The 19,627-nt window shown below is 31.8% G+C and overlaps 3 protein-coding genes and 1 pseudogene across 7 annotated transcripts; 1 reads left to right on the top strand and 3 right to left on the bottom strand.

Moving 5' to 3' along the window:
- The first annotated feature begins 4,988 nt into the window (after positions 1 to 4,988).
- Positions 4,989 to 6,367, top strand: LOC142532938 (uncharacterized; annotated as a pseudogene).
- An 875-nt stretch (positions 6,368 to 7,242) lies between these two features.
- Positions 7,243 to 10,089, bottom strand: LOC142533679 (2-C-methyl-D-erythritol 2,4-cyclodiphosphate synthase, chloroplastic-like). Its single transcript, XM_075640525.1, has 3 exons — positions 9,684 to 10,089; positions 8,389 to 8,519; positions 7,243 to 7,626 (listed from the first exon to the last, which is right to left on the bottom strand). The coding sequence occupies exons 1-3, from the start codon at positions 10,009 to 10,011 to the stop codon at positions 7,390 to 7,392; spliced, it is 696 nt and encodes a 231-aa protein (XP_075496640.1). The 5' UTR covers positions 10,012 to 10,089; the 3' UTR covers positions 7,243 to 7,389.
- Positions 10,090 to 11,666: 1,577 nt separating this feature from the next.
- Positions 11,667 to 15,445, bottom strand: LOC142533903 (DET1- and DDB1-associated protein 1-like). The gene is made up of 4 exons (XM_075640831.1): positions 15,127 to 15,445; positions 12,757 to 12,817; positions 12,371 to 12,432; positions 11,667 to 11,942 (listed from the first exon to the last, which is right to left on the bottom strand). The coding sequence occupies exons 1-4, from the start codon at positions 15,199 to 15,201 to the stop codon at positions 11,835 to 11,837; spliced, it is 306 nt and encodes a 101-aa protein (XP_075496946.1). The 5' UTR covers positions 15,202 to 15,445; the 3' UTR covers positions 11,667 to 11,834.
- Positions 15,446 to 16,110: 665 nt separating this feature from the next.
- Positions 16,111 to 19,377, bottom strand: LOC142532999 (meiotic recombination protein SPO11-2). 5 transcript variants are annotated; one of them, XM_075639578.1, is made up of 11 exons: positions 19,237 to 19,377; positions 19,070 to 19,153; positions 18,658 to 18,787; positions 18,450 to 18,587; positions 18,114 to 18,202; positions 17,602 to 17,730; positions 17,411 to 17,505; positions 17,255 to 17,317; positions 16,765 to 16,841; positions 16,556 to 16,686; positions 16,111 to 16,376 (listed from the first exon to the last, which is right to left on the bottom strand). In XM_075639578.1, the coding sequence occupies exons 1-11, from the start codon at positions 19,303 to 19,305 to the stop codon at positions 16,242 to 16,244; spliced, it is 1,140 nt and encodes a 379-aa protein (XP_075495693.1). In that variant the 5' UTR covers positions 19,306 to 19,377; the 3' UTR covers positions 16,111 to 16,241. The 5 variants fall into 5 exon arrangements, 1 of the variants encoding a protein (XP_075495693.1); XR_012816655.1 differs by having other exon boundaries at positions 16,136 to 16,376; positions 16,765 to 16,833; XR_012816656.1 differs by having other exon boundaries at positions 16,136 to 16,376; positions 16,765 to 16,830.
- Between the last annotated feature and the right edge of the window lie 250 nt (positions 19,378 to 19,627).

The following is a 19,627-nucleotide window of genomic DNA, read 5'->3' as shown; positions in this document are numbered from 1 at the left end:
TATGGTTTATAAATTCATTAATTTTTTTCATAATCATAAATTAGTAATGTATACGCCACTTGATTTGATGGGTATGGAATTTAATTAGTTAACGACAAATTTAAAGTCAGTCGAGATAATCACATTTTTTATCATATTAAATTAATTAATTTCATATGATTTTAATCATCAGCAAATTAAATTATAAATTTATTCAATAATAAAAAGAAAGTAACGCGTGCAAGTTAATTAATATTGTTGGGTTCGTTTATATTTGCTAAATTATTTTGAAGAAGGGTTGGCAGATGTAGCTCTTCTACTTTAAACGATTTTTATTTTATATTTATGTATCTAAATGAAAATATGATCCAATTTTATTTAATTTTTTTAAAAAAACACATATATTATTCTTTGAAAATATATATATATCTATTATTAATACTGATATATTGGTGCATGCTGCTGCGTAATCGTAAAAATTGTTTTTTTTTAAAAAAAATTTAAGTTACGTCAACTATTTTTTGTGATTAACTTATGGAATATGAGTAGTCTCTAATTTGCTATGAAATATGAGATTTTTGCTATAAATATTATGACAAAAACTTGTGTGAGACGGTCTCACGAGTCGTATATTGTGAGACGGATCTCTTATTTGGGTCATCCATGAAAAAAATTATTTTTTATGCTAAAAGTATTACTTTTTATTGTGAATATCGGTAGGATTGACCCATCTCACAGATAAATATTCGTGAGATCGTCACACAAGAGACCTACTCAAATATTATAGAGTATAAGCAATATGATAATTATCAAAATAAACGGAATAATGTTGCAATTTATCAAAGTGTCGTGCCGACATATATCAAATTGTCGGTTCAGTGGTCTCAATTAATTTAATTTAATATAGAAATAGATATACACAGTAAACTCGAATTAAAACATTACCTTATCATATTTACTGTAGCGGGTTAATATATATATAGTGGAGGTAACATCCTGCATTTGGTATATATTTTTTCATGTACCAAAACTTTTGAGAGAGATAGACACTATCTATATTTATAATGAAAAATAATATTTTTGACATAAAAAATAATATTTTTTTCATGGATCAGGTCGGATTTGAGATATGTCTAACAAAACTAACATGTGAGTCGGTCTCATAGGAGATTTTGTGATATAATATATGTGAGATTCATACATGTAATAATTTACTAGAAAATATGATGTGTGTTGTACGTGAGCCATTGTAAACGTAGTTGGTTCTATATTTTTTTATGTCATCTAGTGTTTTAGGTGGACACTCTTCAAGTGTATGTTTTTGTATCTTGATCATCAAAAGAGAGTTTCTCATACATTATATTATTTTCAACAAAAAAATAATTGAACACATTGACAATAAAAAAATATATAACACAAATATGACATAATGTTAGTTGTTACATTTATGGTATCTTCTAGGTAAAAAAAGATTACAAGAAGTTGTCATATGCACATCGAATGGTAGCGGTCGTCAGTTCTCACGTCATAAAAAAATAAGATTACAAGAAGTTACATCATCTAGCTATATTTATGATTAAACAGTTCATTTGTTATGAGTTATGACTATTTCCTTTTATACTGTGATTTTTTATGTTGATTTCCAAACTACAGAAATAATTTACACTACAAATTTCATAATGATAATATTAAATATAAATTAAAAATGTACACATATGTTAATAGTCTATTAGAAAAAAATTAATCTAATAATATGTTTTTTCTAATCACCTTGATTCAAACTTGACTATTAAGTTTTTAGATAAAATAAAATGATGCATCTATCGGGACAAATATGATTTTACTAAACTCGTATTAGTTGTTCATTGAATGATTGTTTTGGAAATAACCGGTAAAACTTGCATGAAGTTACATCCAAGTACAACAATCTTGTCACCAAATAGTTTTCGAATTTCCGTTACTTTTTGTAAGCTTCTATCGATGGCTTCAACTATTAAGTATTATTTGACCATTGGTGTTTCATATCTTATATAATCAATTGTGTTTTATGCAGCAACTTAGCAAGACCGCTTTGGTTTGAACTTGTACAATAATTTTTTTCATGCAAAAAATTCTTCTCAATGTATATATGTCAAGTGAAATATACAATTTCGTTTAAACATTTAAAAGTACTATATTTGATTTTAATATACTTTTTTCTGTCTGTTGAAGAAATACGACAATTAACAATAACAAATAAGCAAATGAAACAAGTCATCTGACATGTTTAAGTAATAATATTAAATAATATATTTCATCTTCCATTAGATTTATGACATTTAATCGGCCAGTGATCTTTTTTTTCTTTCAAACAATTTTTTTTTCGTGCTTCACACGTAATGTTGAGAAAATTAAATATTATATAAATAAACTCTTGTTTATTTGTTTTGATATTCTGCACATATAAATTAGAAGGCTGAAATATGTCAATGTTTTGTGAATTTTTACATCGAATGAAATTAAATAAAATATGTTGTTATAAACTTGGATTCTTTTATTATATTGAATAGACTATGCATATTAAATATCAGTAAATGGACGAACCAGTTCTTAAGACTATGCATATTAAATATCACGCAAAAATTAATAACTCACATAACATAGTAACATGAGTATATGAAAATTCCCTTTTAAATAACATAATATGAAAATTCATCGTTACCTAGATCATCACACACTAATTTTCAATATTTACAACTCTTATTTTCAACATTCAAATATTCAACACACATGTTTTAAATATTAATTTTCAACAATATGGATAATTTTCGAGCTCTCATTGATAATTTAGCAAAACGTAGAAAGGAAAAACATAAAAAAGGAAGGAAATAAACCTTGAAACGCATCATCATAGTCAAGGGAGGAGGTAGCTGTTCTTGTATCCGGGTGGTCCAAAAATTTGATATTAGCCCGGGTAGATCAATTTAAAATATTAAAAAGTACTAGTGTTTAAAATTCTAGTCCGGATAGCGTCAGATTCCTGGCTGATCGTAGTCGGTACAAGACCTGCAATCCACGCATGATAATGAAGACCACTTCTGACCTTGCATGGCATAAACAAGGAAAAATAGAGTCAAGCACACAAAATATAACGCCAACAAATAAAAACATATATTAGAAAATGGAAAGACATATGTTTATAATAAATATCATAATTAATAACTTCAATAGAAATACAGTCTTTGGACTTCTGTTCAATGGTATAATGATGATCAAAATCCCATATATGAAATCATGAAAACATGATCATAAGGTTTCGAGCATATATAATTCTCTTATGCTACTCAAATATAAAAATGATCATTTTTAGTGCCAAATATAGATTAAAAAAATTAAAACTCGTGAATTTTGAAACCAAAAAATTTATTTATTTTAGAATAAAATATTTAATAGTGTTTGCCTTTCTAGCTTCTATGTACAATTTTCAAACATTTCATTAACTTGAAGCGTGGAAGCAATTAAAATAATATCTTGCAAACGATACTTTAAATTAAAAAAAATACAACAATTGTATATAGCATATACAATAAATCAAACTTAAGACTAATAATAATCTAAAAATAAACATAATAAATAAATCAAACACAAATATAATACACACAAGTAAATCAAGCACAAATTAAACATCAATTTAAGACAATAAATTAAACACAAGGAAAATTTAGACAATACACAATTCAACTCACTCTTTTTAATAGAAAATATTATATTAAATCATAAATAAATCACCATTTTAAATATGATATTAGAACAATAAATTAAACACAATAAATTAAAATGAATAATAATATAAAAAATAAAGATAATAAATCAAACTTAAAACTAATAATAATCTAAAAAATAAACACAATATATTAAACACTTAAAACACAAGTACTTTAACACACACAATAAATGAAACATCGATTTAAGACAATAAATTGAATACAAAAATAATTTAAACAATACACAATGCAACTCACCTTTTAATAAAATATTAGATTTAAGGAATTAAGTATTTATTACAAGTAATATTTAGTACACCAAATTGAATTATTGGCGGCATCATCGGTAAAAACGATGGGCGTAGACTTTCTTATTGTACTTTTCCGATTAATATTATTTTTAGTGGCTGATATAAATTGATTATTTATTTGACGTCGATTGGTGAAATTTGTTTAATATTCTACCGCCGCCCTCCGTTAACTCTTCAAAATGTATGGTGCATGATGTTTTCAACGTATATGTCAGGTGTAATAATTGTTCTTGTTTGGTAGAGCGATTCGAATCAGTGGTGCTTCAACTGTTGTACGGTTTAAAAGATTTGAGTTGCACTATTACCACCAGCTATAATTTTTGATAAAACGACAAGCGCTCGATCCTACAATATAATTTCTTTCTCTTTTCGTTTTTTAGTTGATGAAGACTATTTGTTATAATTTTGTGTCGAGTTCGAGGTCTCGAAACTTTGATATCAAATGAATCATTCTAAACTAATGATATATTTGATATATAAGACCAGGAAATCTACATATATAAAATATTTAAAAGATTTTAACCTGACCCGATCGAATTTTCAATTTTTATTTATCAACAAGCAAAAACTTGTGTGAGACGGTCTCACGGGTCGTATTTTGTGAGACGGATATCTTATTTGGGTCATCCATGAAAAAGTATTACTTTTTAGGCAAAAACTTGTTTGAGACGTTCTCACGGATCGTATTTTGTGATACGGGTCTATTATTTAGGTCATCCATACAAAAGTATTATTTTTTATGCTAAGAGTATTACTTTTTATTATGAATATCGGTAGGATTGACCCGTTTCACGGACAAAGATTCGTGCGACCGTCTCACAAAAGACCTACTGTTATCAACAATACATACACAAACTTTCCTGATAAAAGAAAGGGTACAATTTCATCCACAAAATGGCCTTTTGATTCTCTAAGGGAGACTAATTAGTATAAGCTTCTGACCTTATTTTCCTTTTCCAGCAAACTACCAAAACTATTTTTTTAAAAAAAAAATTTATATATTATTTTATCTTTCTCTCTAGTTTTACTAATATAAATCTTAATAATTTATAAACCCGCCCTCATAGTACGACAATTCACACTTTGAAAATTATTCCGATCATCAGCTTCTTCCTTTTGTGTATTCCACAAATCTGTTCATTATAATTTCCCACTACTTTATTTTGATTTTCGCTTAAATTTTCTCGAGTTAAGGATTCTCAACCTGATCCAAGATGTCAAAGGTAATTTCCCAACAAAATCTTTTGATTTTGTTCTTGTTTTTGTATTTTGTTTGATTTGAATACCACTTCGATCAATTTCTTGTTACTTTTCTTCTTACACTTAAAGAAAAACACGTCAGTTTGTTATTGAATCAGAGACCAATTAGTCACACGTCTAGCTATAAACATCATAATTTTCTTACAAACTTAATTCTATTACAATAAGATTTCGCTGAGTTTTTTTCTCGAGTTCTTTGTGTTCTTGAGGAAAACGATCAACCTCTTGTATGTTTAATTAACCAAAAGTTTTCGAGACTAATTCAAATATGTTTGTTGAGAACAGAAAGTGGTATTGAAGTTAGAAATACATGATGACAAAGACAAACAAAAGGCATTGAAGGCTGTTTCAAGCCTTTCAGGTAATAGTTACTAACTTTTTCTTCTTCTTCTTCATATTATTATTATCATTAATTCTTGAAATATCCTTCATATGATATTTTTAAACCCGAATACATACGATTACAGGGATTGAGTCCATATCCGTGGACATGAAGGACAAGAAACTAACGATAGTCGGAGACGTTGATCCGATTCAGATCGTGAGCAAACTGAGAAAGCTAGTGGGGCACACAAATTCTAACAGTTGGGCCAGCAAAAGAACCAGACAAGAAAAAGGAGGAAGAAGAGAAGAAGAAAGAAGAAGAGAAGAAGAAAGAAGAAGAGAAGAAGAAGGAAGAAGAGGAGGAAGAAAGAAGAAGAGAGGAAGAGAAAAGAGAGTGAACAGATTGCAGAACTTTGGAAGAATTACAGGAATCTTAATTCTGCTTATTATCATCAACATCATCCTAACCATAACAATTTGCAGCACTATTATGTCCACAGTGCTGAAGAGAATCCGAATTCTTGTGTCGTTTCTTGAATATCCGTCTGATCTACATTTGTGTAGTGAATAGACGGTAAAAAAATCCGTTCACGGGTCTATAAGTGTGTACCACCATAATCATGATCGTTCTCTCTTTTAATATGTTTTTTTTTAGCTTTTTTCTATGCCGTCTTGTTAAACTTAGGATCTTGATGTCAAATATGTTGTAAGATTTCATACCTATATATATATGTATACATACATTATATATATACGATTTAGTAAAAAATCTGCACCATAGTAGAGAACAGTTTTTTGGGAAAATAACTCTACCTTATTCTTTTACTAATTTTTTTAGTCTTTCTTTTGATATTGTATCCACCGGAAAAGAAAAATTTACTCGAGAAACAGCCTCATGTTCGATAATTACCTAACGAATTATTTTTTACAAATTAAATAGTTATTCTTTAATTGCTCAGACACAACCTACAAAATATTGTAAAAAAAAAACTAAAAAATACACAAGTTGTGTGCATATTATAACATAAAAGTTGTATGGATCGCGACTGAGATGTGGATCTCGTTTGAAATGAAAATGGTATGTATATATATATATACACACACACATATAAATAATTAGGCAATGGCATTTCAAAAAAAAAAATAATAAATAATTAGGCAATGGGTTGGGGAGAAAATATGGTAAGATCAAGTCTTAAAACATTTCGTCTGGGAATTGGTCGTCCAATTCTCAACCGATCTTTGTCCCTTTTTTTTTATTTCAATTTTTTTTATCTATAAATCTCTATTAAATTAAACTTTGAGCTAATTCAATTTGACACCGGTGATAGAATTAAATCAATCTTCGCGACATTATTCCAAGAAAAACTTATAATAAAACTGCCATGTGTGTTGGTGCGTGTCAAAGAACTTCGAAAAATAATGAAAAATTAATTTGGAATGCAAATATTAATTTGTAAGCCACGAGTATACGGGTTCTGTGATACATACATGATATGAGTGAACATAAAAATATGATATTGTTCTAAAATTTTAGCATAAGTAGATTGTAGTTTAAAAAAATAAAAAAAATCTAAGATTGACATAAACTAAGCTCGAAAAATATCTTAATCTCAAGTCTTACAAAAAAATTTATTTATTCAAGTTAGAAGTACAAGAGTTTCTATTGAATCACCCTCTGATATTGATAACAGTTATCGCGCCATAGAATGTAAAAATATATGAGATATATTGCCCTCCATTTTTTCTATTTCGCTTTTTAAAAGAATCATCTATGACTTCTTCATGAGTAGAACAACTGTGTGCGCTGCAATACTTCTATTTTCCCCAAGACTGTCAACATTTTCATGAGTTTTTGCCTTGAGGTTTACGACCGATGGATCCGCACCGAGAAGGTGGCACAAATTGGTCCTGATAGTTTCCTTGTGAGGACTTAGCTTTGGTCTTTGGAGGATTAAAGTAGCGTCCAGGTTTCCGAGCTCATAACACGCCTCGTGCATTAGTCGAACCTAACATGTGAAATATCTCAGGAACAAATGTGACAATTGTTCAAGAATTAAGTTTCTAAAAATCCCATATAGGGGCCATCAAGTTTTAGGAGTTTTTGGTCAATCAAGTAGATATTATATGGGCACAACTAGATCAGTCAATGCTCAAGCATTTGAGTACATTATAAACAATGCAAGCACACTTGGGTCAATCATCTAGTTTCTGATTACTTAGGGGGGAAGGCTAGTGGTGCACCGCCGACTAGTCCCACAGGTGTTACCATGGTAACAAGGTAGGACTGATGCTGCTCCCTAACTGAGTGAGCTTGTTGCACTTGTAGAGTGGGTCATGAGATCCATGACCATGAATTGATGTAATGTACAAGTTGCATATTCGGGTCAGGGAATTTGTAACATTTTATACACAATCCAATGCATGGAAGTAATGTGAACGGCTTAAGAGGATGATGCAGCTGCTACTGGTCAACATAGGTTAACACAATTTAAGCATATTGGAAAGCTTCAAATTACATCGAAAAGGCTTTTAATAGAATAGGACATCATTTTAGAATGTCAAATCACATATTTCAAATAGGAAAACAATATTTCATCGACCAAGTCAGGTATGAAATTATTTTCATTGACATTCTATAGGAAAGAGTCATGTGAAAAAAGTTCTCCAATTCAGACACTCAATACACACACACATTATGAATTACATGCAGAACGTCTGAATTTAAGCGACCCAAGCGTGATATGTAATAAAAAGGGAGAGACACTCACAGCCTCCTTCAAGAAAACAGAAGATGCTGCGCCTTTCCATTTAGGATCGGTGTCTGGAAAGATCTGCCCAATGTCTGGAAGTCCCAGTGCCCCCAATATAGCATCAACCACACAGTGCAATAACACATCCCCTGAAGCAACATAAAAAGTCACCTTGATGACAAAACTTTTACCAGCTACTGTTGTATGGGCAGTGAAATTCGCAGATTCAGACTACAGCTATTTTTTTTTAGTGTGTTTTTTTTATCCTTGAGAAATACACGTCTTAATTTTGCTCCACTTCTTTAAAGCTTATCTTTGTCCGCTAACTATTATCGAAGATCCGAAAATTGAAAATTGAAAACTTTCAAGAGTCTAATGAATTAACTGGTCCTTTTTATGAGATACAAGTGATAAGTTATAACACGATTTTGCTTTTAGCCAGAGTCATTCTAAATCAATAACGAGAAAAAAAATTTGGAATTTTGAACTTCATTTATGGGATTGAAATTTTTGAATTGATTCTTCAATTTCAGTTTTGATTTCATTAGAATGATTTTTTCTAGCATATAATTATTGTCACAAACATGAATAGAGTTTATTAATGTCAATCAACATGAATAGAATTGATAAATGTCAATCATGATAACAAATAATTAAGAGAGTGAACAATTTGGACATTTTATTAATTGATTCTTCTTCAGTAACCCATATTTTCTCTAAAAATTGGGACTAAACTAGCTCAAACAGGATAATTGTCCAAATCCATATATAAACCCTCTAATGCCCACCTTTATATGTTGGATTCCTTATATGCTATCCGATAATGTTTTGTAAACTTTACGCTTCAAATGTTCATTCTTAAACGTGAACAGATATATTAGATGTCTCAAATCAGCTGTAAGTACTTGGTAGTTGTCTAATGAGCTATCTTCTAAGGTTGAGTATGTCCAAGTCGCAATTTTTTTATAGTTCTTTCTTACAAACCTATTGGTTCTCAAATCAAGATAATGATAAGAAGCAAGGAATAGAGAACCTCAATTGTGTATGGAAATTAACCAAATTAATCAACTGCAAAAAATACAGACTTTCACCATTCAGCCATCTAAAGCAAACATGAAATCATGAGATTGAATCAAACGAATGCCTTCAAAATAAAACGAAACACATATGGATGCAGCAGAAATGGGATGATCGTGAACTGAAATAAATAAACGTGTTGTTCTATTTTAAGTTTGTAAAATTCCAATTTTCTTCCGAAATGAACCCTCTAAAATAGCTTGTACAGAGAAACAGAAGCGTTTATTGATTGATACCGTCGGAGTGAGCTTCGCAGCCTCGATCATGAGGAATATCAATACCACCGATGATGAGCGGATAGCCAGGCTCCAGCCTGTGGAGATCGAATCCGTGCCCCACCCGAAACGGCAGATACCTAGTCGAAGCCGAGGCCGTCGTCTTTGGTTCAGCTTCCACGGAACCTGCGGTCGCAGCTACCACAGCCATCGCCGCTGACGAGGACGAAGGGCCAGCCGCCAGCTTCAGAGTGCTGGGAGCTGAACAAGGTCCCGGGAAATGGAGCGGTGGTTGTTTAGTGAGGCTCGTGTTGGTTGAATAGCAGAGTGAAGAAATCGCCATCGCCATTTTTGAACGAGATTCTTAATTTTGACTGTGTTCTGAATGGAGGAATCTGTGGACTCAAGTAGCACCCGCTTTGCTGCCAACTATATTTTGTAGCAGACACACACATACGTAAGATGTTTAAAATAACATCATAGATACAGTTTCGGAGTCAGAAATCTGAAACTACTCAAGCTATAATTTTAAACTCTAATTTCTTTTAATATTTTAAATTGATCTAACCGAGCTAATATCAAATTTATTCAAAATTATACAAAAATTTACAATAAAAAGCCATACTCTTAGCATAAAAAATAAATATTTTTTCATGGATGAACCAAATAAGAGATCTGTTTTTACAAAAAAAAAAATTGTTAGAAAGATAATTAAAGAAAACGTAGAGATGGGAAATAAAGAGTCGGAGTCGTGTTTGCGGGCTATTGAATGGAGTAGGTCAGTACAATGAACTCTCTTTCAATATTGTTATTTTTTTTATTTAATTACTAATAATTAATTTATTCATATGCGCCGCCAAACACAACGACCACTCCAAAACGTAAACCAATTGACCAGTCAAACCTTCACACACACACACATATAATCTGGAATAAAAATCTTTTAATATTTTAATATGTTTTTTAACACAACATATTCATCATCTGAATTCAAAATAATATATATATAAATTCATCGTATAATCAATTAAACATGTTGTATCAAAACATGAATAACGTTTGCTTTGGATATAGCATACTCACCGGCCAACACACACACACACACACACACGTGTATGTGTATATGTGTGTGTGTGTATACATATATATATATATACACCCAAAAAAATTAAAACTTGATTCCAAAATAACATCAATTTCTCGTTAGTCGTTATTACTATCATTGAAAGAGTATATGTTTATATTGAGAAATTATAGGGTAAGAAATTTCCTTTGATGGAAACTATATAAACTAAAGCAAACTTTAAACCTTGGATTATAATTTCAAACATCTAAAATCCAAAATTGCCCAAGTTTGGGCTAATAGGCTAATGCATGTTATTTTTTAAAAATAGAACACATTTCAAATATATGTTATAAAAATTCAGGCACATTTACCACATCTGGTATGTGATTTTATGCCTAATTTTTTCAAAATATGTGGTAAAAAATATTATTACTTTTACATAAATTGTTTTGAGTAGGTCTCTTATGAGTCTGGTCTCTCGAATTTTTATCTGTAAGACGAATCAACCGTACCGATATTCACAATAAAAAGTAATATTCTTAGCATAAGAAGTAATACTTTTTCACAGATGACCCAAATAAGATATCTGTTTCACAAAATACGATATGTGATACTATTTCACACAAGTTTTTGACAATTGTTTTTGCTTTTTTGATGCAATTAACCCAAGTTTATTCGAATAAATTTTGTGAAATACCATTAAATCAATATAATTTTGTTAAAATTTCATGATTTTAAATCAATTCGACCAGGGATATTTTGCGCTCATAGACAATATTCTTCGACATTTTATGTTTGTTGATATGAGAAATATTAAGACAAAAAACAAAAATAGTTAGGATTTTTTAAAAAATTTGCAGTTTTAAAGTTACTTTCGTAAAACATTTAAAAATGAGGAACATAAAAAATACAGTTTCAGGTAATTCAAGATAGAAAAGAATTATGTTCCAAAAAAAAAAAAAGATAAACAAAATTTCAACATGGAGAACTGGTCCTTACCCATCAATTTATACATACATCTCCCAAGTTTAGGAAAATACAAAACAGTTAAACTTGTTCACTAGTTTACCTCTAAATCTTGATGGCATTACAAATACAAAACAACTTCATGGTTCATATGAAAGCTTAAAAGTATCTGAAGCAGAAGAAGACCTCGGAAGCTTCGATGCACGCTCCGGGGTAGGATTGTCGCAAGAAGCTCTCTTGGGTCTCAACTGCAAAATCATATTCACAAGAGAAACAATCTTTTGGCATAAGATTCTTCAAACTAAGGCATATACTTTGGCGCGAAATTCATGACCATAAGAATGAATGAAGTTTCACATAAAGACGGATTGATATTAGAGAACAAACTGGTGTTGATTGATGAAAACAAGATTAGAAATCCATGTTTAAAATGGTTTCACTATCAATATCAGCAGTTGGAGACACTTAAATACAAGGGGACAGAAATCCTTGCATCGAAACTAAGAATAAAATTGATATCAACTTGACATGAAGGCGTTGAGCTTTACTTGGTGATTGGGGATCACCAAGACACGTTTCAGTACATTGTTCGAACTAAGGCTCGAAAATAAAGATGATATTGACAAAGCCATCTCATCACAAGACATGAAAATGGAAAATTATGGATTGCACTAACCTTTTCTTCAGCATGCTTGTAAAAGTGTCTTAAAAGTATGTTTCTTGCTTCGGGAACTATTACTGCAAAATGAAATAAAAGATTAAAGTCGAAAATACACGCTGAAGAAGCCATATTCATCCATGATCAAAACTGAAAAATAATTTACACAACCTACCCTAAGTTTTGACATCTATTAGATGGAACTTTCAAAAATACATCTCCAAATCTTCAAAACTACTTTTTCAAAATCAAACTCCAGAAATGCCGAAATAAAACTAAACACTACCATGCTGATAAATTGGCTGTGGAAAGAACATAAGGAAGATGTAACATCCAAGTTAAAATAGGAAAGACATGAATCTACAGTCAAATATGAAAAAAGGGTACGTCAAATTTTTTATTACCTTGATTAGGTGGTGGAAGAGTGCGATCATGAGTTGGGTGATAAGTAACGGGTGTCATTTTCTGGAGACACGAGCAACACAGCCAAAGTACATGAGAAACAATTGTTCGAGTTTCCTATAAACATGGCACAAGCTAAAAGGAAATTCGATATAGCTCTTGGAAAAAAAGCAAGTCATGAACTACTAAAAAATCTATATATTTTTCAGCAGGAAATGATAAACCTAAAGATTAAACATAAGATAAACTAATTTGAAATCACAATCTATCAGAACAAATAAAGTTCATTTCGCATTTCAAATTTTTGGGCAAGATTGAGAATCATAAATTCTAGGATATCACGCACTTCAAACATTAAATAATAATATTTACAACGTCAAACTAATGAACCCAAAAGTGAAGCAGTTGGTTTCCAGGATTGCAATCTAAAATGTAAGCCATACTGGGCACACGTGACGGAAACATTTTTTAGAAAAACATATAAAAAAGTGTGCTTAGATAGAATAGCTTGTCACATCCATGCCCTGGAGTCTGCTACAATGGAGGAAGACTAACCTACATTCTTGAGTACCTCAGCAAAAGAAAGGAACAAAACGAAACATGAAACATGTATAATGTTTCAGTGTGTGAGTGTATGCATATGTATGAAGAGAGGCAGAGAAAAGTAAAGCCCATAATCATTAACCGACGGGCTTTTTTTATTAAAAAAAACGACAGTCATTTAAATGATATCGTTTTAAATTGATTCTCTCTTTCGGATGAATTGATCTTTAAATCAAGAAAAGGTAAATTAGTACTTGCTATAGAAATATGTGCAAATTTTTCATACTAGAGCAATCATCGGTTTGTCCTATTTCAATAAATGAGCATCGAACAATGAATATGTAGCAAATGAAGTGTTGGGCTGACTCAAAGAAACAAGTTTGAATTGAAAAGTTAGCTGAGAACAATCTTTCTAAGAGTCTTGAAATCAGACCCATCTGAATGTTGCATATCTTAACCTATCAAGTCAGAGAAGCTGCCTGGCATGACTTCTGTGAAATGAGGAAGCCAAGCCAACCAAGAAAAGACGCGAAAGACAATGCTTTCCTTGACAGTGTGACCCAAATCTTCCAAGAAAGTTGAATCTTTCAAGAATCTTAAGTGGTTAATTAAGTTTGCCAGTAATTACAAATGAACAAGGTGATGAGGTAACTTATCAACAAGCACAATTTTCAGTCTTCAAATCTTGGTCCAAATCACAGTTGGAATAATATTCTTCCAAAGACCAAGTGAAGGCAAGAGGGCAAGAAAAGTATGACATTTTGTGGATTTACTCCCAGAAAAACAGAAAGAAAACACTGCTAATACTACACAAGGAACAAAATACAGAACAATGACGTTGTCTTATAGGCAATCTGTTGGTATGCAATTCTTTTAGGCCGATGAGCTTCTAGACATTGCGCTCTTATTCTGTTCGTTAACCACCAATTATGATATTGAGCAAAACTGGAAAACTTTCAACACTTTGACTTTCCTCACCTGTGATAAAGGTAATTTACGGTCACAATGCTCGACTTACCATATGTCTACAGTTATCTGTTTGCAGGAAAATAGCAAGAATTTATATCCAACAATTATTGTGTCCATTATAATTAAAAATCCAGTATCTAAATAACAGAAGCCAAACTTTACACAACAGACAACAATCCGTTACGCGACTGCGAGACACGTGCTCATCAAATCGAATATATGCGTGTATCACACAAATCAAATTTTCGATAGCACAATAAGAAACATAAATGAATGCCGATCAAACTACTAGCAAACAGAGAGACACAACAAAGTAAACTAAATTAAGATCATACAACTAAACACAGTCCATTCAATAATTCTTCAGCAATCAAAGGTTTAACTGTTATGGGCTACAGCATCCTTCCATAAAACACAAACTACTAGCAAACAGAGATACACAACAAAGTAAACTAAACTAAGATCATACAACTATACACAGACCATTCAATAATTCTTCACCAATCAAAGTTTAACTGTTATATGCTACAGCATTCTTCCATAAAATCAGCAAACCCCATTTGTTGAACCAACAAGTTCATGCAGTAACACAACTCAAAACAACACGATCAAAGCCGAGTCCTGTAAAACGACATCAAGGAACTAATACGCCATAATTGCAAAAGGGACCAAAAATCACAACCTCACAAGTCCACTTAACAGTTAAAGATTCAATCGTTTCAGAAAATCCATTTCTTAAACTCTCGCGCACGAAACTTGAAACAAAAAATACAACTGAATTACAGAAGACGAATAACTGATAGGATTCCACTATAAATCCAAATGGGGTGTAGCAAAACGAACATTGAGTCGAATACTACCGATGGGTTGGAAGGATCATTGGGTTTGAACTGGCTGAAGTTATGAGGATCGATACAAGGCCAACTACCCAGCATTGATTCATCCGGCGTACAAAAACAGGAGGAGATTATTGAATAAGGTGAAGTGCAAGCGACAAAGAGGGAACTAACAGATATATACAGAGGAATTGATAGAGGATTTGCAAAGCAAAGGCATATAGGTGGCAATTGGCGTTACGAGGCAGGTGGTGTTGGCAAATTTCATTGCAAAGGAGAATCTTTATATTTACTGCTGGTGAATTGCTTTTGCCACTCACCTTTTCAATCTCGGGATTTGTGGATATATATTGAATATATGTATTACTGGGTGACAAAAGTATGTCGTTGCAACTATTTTTGGATTTTAAAGACAAAATCTTTATTTGCGAAAATAAAATACAACTAAATAAAATTCAATGGAAAAAAGTTCTTCAATTAAATTTTATAGCATAAAATTATATTTAGTAGGTCTCTTGTGAGATGATGTCACGAATCTTTATGAGACTGATCAACTCTACCGATATTCACAATAAAAGTAGTAATTTTTCATGGATGACCCAAATAAGATATATGTCTCACAAAATACGACCCGTGAGACCGTCTCACACAAATTTTTGTCAATTATATTTTGCTATCAAATATGATTTATGCATGTCATGAATGATTGGTATTATATTAATCGATTTTTTTTAAAAAAAAATTAATAATATAAGTAGAATATCATAATCAATTAATAATTTTAGGCGGTTATCCTGCAATTTATAACAGAGTTCATGTTGCAAGTTCGTCCATCATCACAAGCTGCCCTTGCAAATATTGAAATTGTGATTTGCTCATGTACACTTTGGATTGAAAAATAGGATGATATTTTTCTTTTTCAAAGTTAACATAGAATTGAATAATAAAAAAAAGAAATTTAATTGAATTCTAAAAGATATTTTGTAATTTGTCAGGCACTACATTTTCTTGGATATATGTAAGCAACAATTGCCTCAGTGGTACAACTATAAGCTTCCGAATATATAGATTTCACAATTACTCAATCTACCAAAAAAAAATATTGTACACTTCGGAATATATCAATTCAACAATGTAAATTATATGTAACTGGCTTGCACGATTTTCTTGGCCAGGTATTTTGATAAGAAATCAAAGCCATGAACATAAAGAGCTTCAATTTCTGCTTTATGGCCACTCTGAACCATCATGGCTAGCTCTTCTTTGTATTTATCCTGTAAAAACAAGTACACAATTGATAAACAAGGCCGAAGAAAAAAAGAATATAAAGCATGATGGTCAGGATTGTTTTAACATTGCGCATAACATCAGTACGAGTAAGACTGTAATGAGAGTGATATATCGAAAGACAATTACATGAAGATGTTCTCGTTTAATGATATTGTAAATTTACCAGCAAAATTTCTGAATTTGCCAAGCTTTTTGCTATTTGATGATCACGTGTCTTTAGTTGGATCAGTGATTCGTCAGGTATGAGTTGTTCGATATCATTCTTACGCAATCCCAGCCACTTGATATTGCAAGCTAAATACAGAGATCAAGTCATTTTAGTATTGACATGGCTTCAGACATGAAGGGTTGTCACAGGATAGAAGTAAGGACCATATCTGTATGCTTCTAATCCCATTCCTATGCTTCCATGCTTGAAGGTGCATAGTATGGCCAATCCTGCTGGATTCCTTCGTATTTAAACATTAAAAGGTCAAGGACTTGTAAATAACTCTGAATTATCAACAGAAATTAGGGCGGCAAATACATGGAGGAACTAAATATTTTTGGGCTCAACGAGGATTGTTTAGTTCATCATGATATGATATTGAGAAATAACATGGTTCAAACTTGAGTTAATGCTTTATATTGCGACAGGGAAAACAAATTTGATTAGTTGTCAAATGATTTTAATACTTCATTTTTAAATAATTTTAATACTCCATTAATATGTATTAAGTGATAACACACGTGTGTGTGTATGTGTCTATTTGAACGATTATAAGATAGAATTCTGGAAAACTCAAGCCTAAGTTGAGAAGCATGCATGACCAGCATCAGGTCATTTTACAAGTATGTAGAGATTGATGAAGATTATTCATACCAGTCAAACAGGCCTAGAATGGGTAGTTCTGAAAACTCTCGACTCATTCGATGAAGGAGCAGCCTGCATGAAATTTTACAAGTTATAAGTTCCCAGCATGAAAAAAAACCTATGGTAAACTGCCGAACATTAAGTTTAATGAAGAAAGGGACATGCCTTGTGGCAATATCTGGATATCCTTTGGCCGTAATGAGAATACATGGAATTTGGTTGAATACCCGGTCCTCAGCCAGCCTCTGGAATATGGCATGCTGGAAAATACTGATGCTTCATTCATTTGTCATAAAAGCAGAAACAAGGGTTTTTTCTTTAGTCAATAAGTCAAAATTAAACGAGGAAACAAATACCTTCTCAACCACAATGATGTATCTAGCATCACTCTTCATGATCAAATTCTCGAGAAAAATTAGGTCTCCAGAGATGGCATAACCAGAAGATCCACAAACTGAACAATCAATAATGTTTTGGTTTGGCTCCTTCTCAACAATTGAAAAAACAGTCGTAAGACACAGAATGCATCACTTGCAGAAAAAAGTAGAATGACATCAAGTTGTTTTAATCTACTTCAAGTTATACCAATTGTAGTATAATAATAAACCCTAAGAGAGGAAAGTGGATAGTACATTTCACACCATTATGAAATATTAGCAAATGATTGTGTGGAAAAAGAACTAAAAAATAATTTTAACCCAGAGTATGAAATCTTAGCACATGAAAAGAACACTATATAATAAGTTCGATCGACCCAAAGTAGATCAGTGAAAATTAGTGGTAAAATTAACACAATCACGTCATTGATCCACTTGAATAATAAAAATTATAAATTTCTGTGGAAGGTCAGGGAGTTATAGATTAATGCCTGAAGTAAAAGGCGGCCAGCAACCACTCCTCTACTGGATGCCATAACGCCAAGGCTGTAACGGCTACATCTAAGTAATGCCACCACATCTATTTGCTTATCAAAGAAAGAAGAACGCCACAACTTAGAAGCTCTACAGGCAGATAAACGACTATAATTAAAACAAAATCAAGTTTGATCTGTCAAATTATACTTTAGGTAAAGCAAAGACGAGGTGTTGCCATGAAAGTTGCACCACATCTATTCTACAAGTTTTACTACTATCCCAGTTGAGAAATGATTATAGAACCAATGCAGCTCCAAAAATTATATAAAGAAGAAATACAAAGTTTGGACCTTGGATAGACCGATTGACCTGCAATTGAGAAGTAAAATACTCTGGTGAATCGGAGAGTAATTTATAAAATAACTCCCTTTGAGTCACTTTCTTTTCTTGGACCAGAATCTGATGGCACATCTCCATCGCCTTCCACACTTCAAAGACCCAAAATAATGTTAAACTAACACGAAACAAATAAGACCCAAAATTGAGAAAAATGGATACCTCTAATAAATGATTTAGCACTGTTCTCATTCATCAAAGACCGCGTGCAGAATGAACGCGAAAGAAAAATCGCCGTGGATTCAGTTAGTAATGCTCGACTGGCTCTACGATTGCTCAACGATCTGTCTATCTGTCAAAAACGAACCATAAAATCTTAAACATAAAAACAAAAAAAGTATGACAGGAACATTTGCTATTAACACCCCAACGTGTAGGTCGTGTTATTGGCAATGGAAGATTCGGAAGTATCCGAGACCAACTATAAATGTTATCCTATCGAGGAAGAGTACGTCGACGACCTCGATAGCCGAACAATGTCACTCTTCCACCAGTTCAAAAACCAAAACTTAGGAAATGAACAATCATTAATTTTACAAGCCACAAACAAGAAGATCCAAAAGTAAGATAGAACCAGAGGCAAATCAGATATCGATGGATTATTTGAATTCAGATTCCTCAGGAAATTAAGGACCGCGACTTCAATTCTTGCTCGAACCTGAAAGCAAACCAAAAAAAATAAAAATCCCGGAAATCAATCCTTTTGCGCCAAAAATTACAATAACGATCAGATATAGGAACCTCGAAAGGAGGGATGATATCAGCGTTGCAAATATGTTGATCCGAAACGAAAATGGAGGATTTTAGCATTTTCGTTGGCGAAGAAGATGAAATTGTTTCTAATTTTCGCGGGCGAATGGGTAAAGTATTGTTTTTTCAAACTTTTCCTCATAAATTAATTTTAACATATTTAATAGCTTGTGAACTCTTACATATATTTTTAAAAAAAAAATTAAAAAAGAAGGAAGAACAAGAAAAACAAATTAACAATATAGAAAACAAAAAAAATATGAAAAAATAGATTTCAGAATAATAAAGTATTGACGTAATTTTGAGTACTACTTGTATTATATTTGGATATATAGTGTTACTATTTATATTTCATTCGTTTCAAATATATGAACTGCATTTT

The sequence above is a fragment of the Primulina tabacum genome, chromosome 18 (assembly GCF_025594145.1).
Source record: "Primulina tabacum isolate GXHZ01 chromosome 18, ASM2559414v2, whole genome shotgun sequence".
Classification (NCBI taxonomy): domain Eukaryota; kingdom Viridiplantae; phylum Streptophyta; class Magnoliopsida; order Lamiales; family Gesneriaceae; genus Primulina; species Primulina tabacum.
The sequence above is the reverse complement of the archived record's forward strand: the minus strand, read 5'-3'. Positions and strand labels throughout refer to the sequence as shown.

Coding starts and splice junctions, on each gene's coding strand:
- LOC142533679 (XM_075640525.1), bottom strand. CDS start 10,011: ATGGCGATGGCGATTTCTTCACTCTGCTATTCAACCAACACGAGCCTC. Junction 8,520..9,683: donor CTGCGAAGCTCACTCCGACG/GTATCAATCAAT, acceptor ATGTTGCTTCAG/GGGATGTGTTATTGCACTGT. Junction 7,627..8,388: donor CTGTTTTCTTGAAGGAGGCT/GTGAGTGTCTCT, acceptor TTCACATGTTAG/GTTCGACTAATGCACGAGGC.
- LOC142533903 (XM_075640831.1), bottom strand. CDS start 15,201: ATGCTGGGTAGTTGGCCTTGTATCGATCCTCATAACTTCAGCCAGTTC. Junction 12,818..15,126: donor ATGATCCTTCCAACCCATCG/GTAGTATTCGAC, acceptor TCGTGTCTCCAG/AAAATGACACCCGTTACTTA. Junction 12,433..12,756: donor TCTTCCACCACCTAATCAAG/GTAATAAAAAAT, acceptor TTCATTTTGCAG/TAATAGTTCCCGAAGCAAGA.
- LOC142532999 (XM_075639578.1), bottom strand. CDS start 19,305: ATGCTAAAATCCTCCATTTTCGTTTCGGATCAACATATTTGCAACGCT. Junction 17,506..17,601: donor ACATCATTGTGGTTGAGAAG/GTATTTGTTTCC, acceptor AGTATTTTCCAG/CATGCCATATTCCAGAGGCT. Junction 17,318..17,410: donor TATCCAGATATTGCCACAAG/GCATGTCCCTTT, acceptor AATTTCATGCAG/GCTGCTCCTTCATCGAATGA.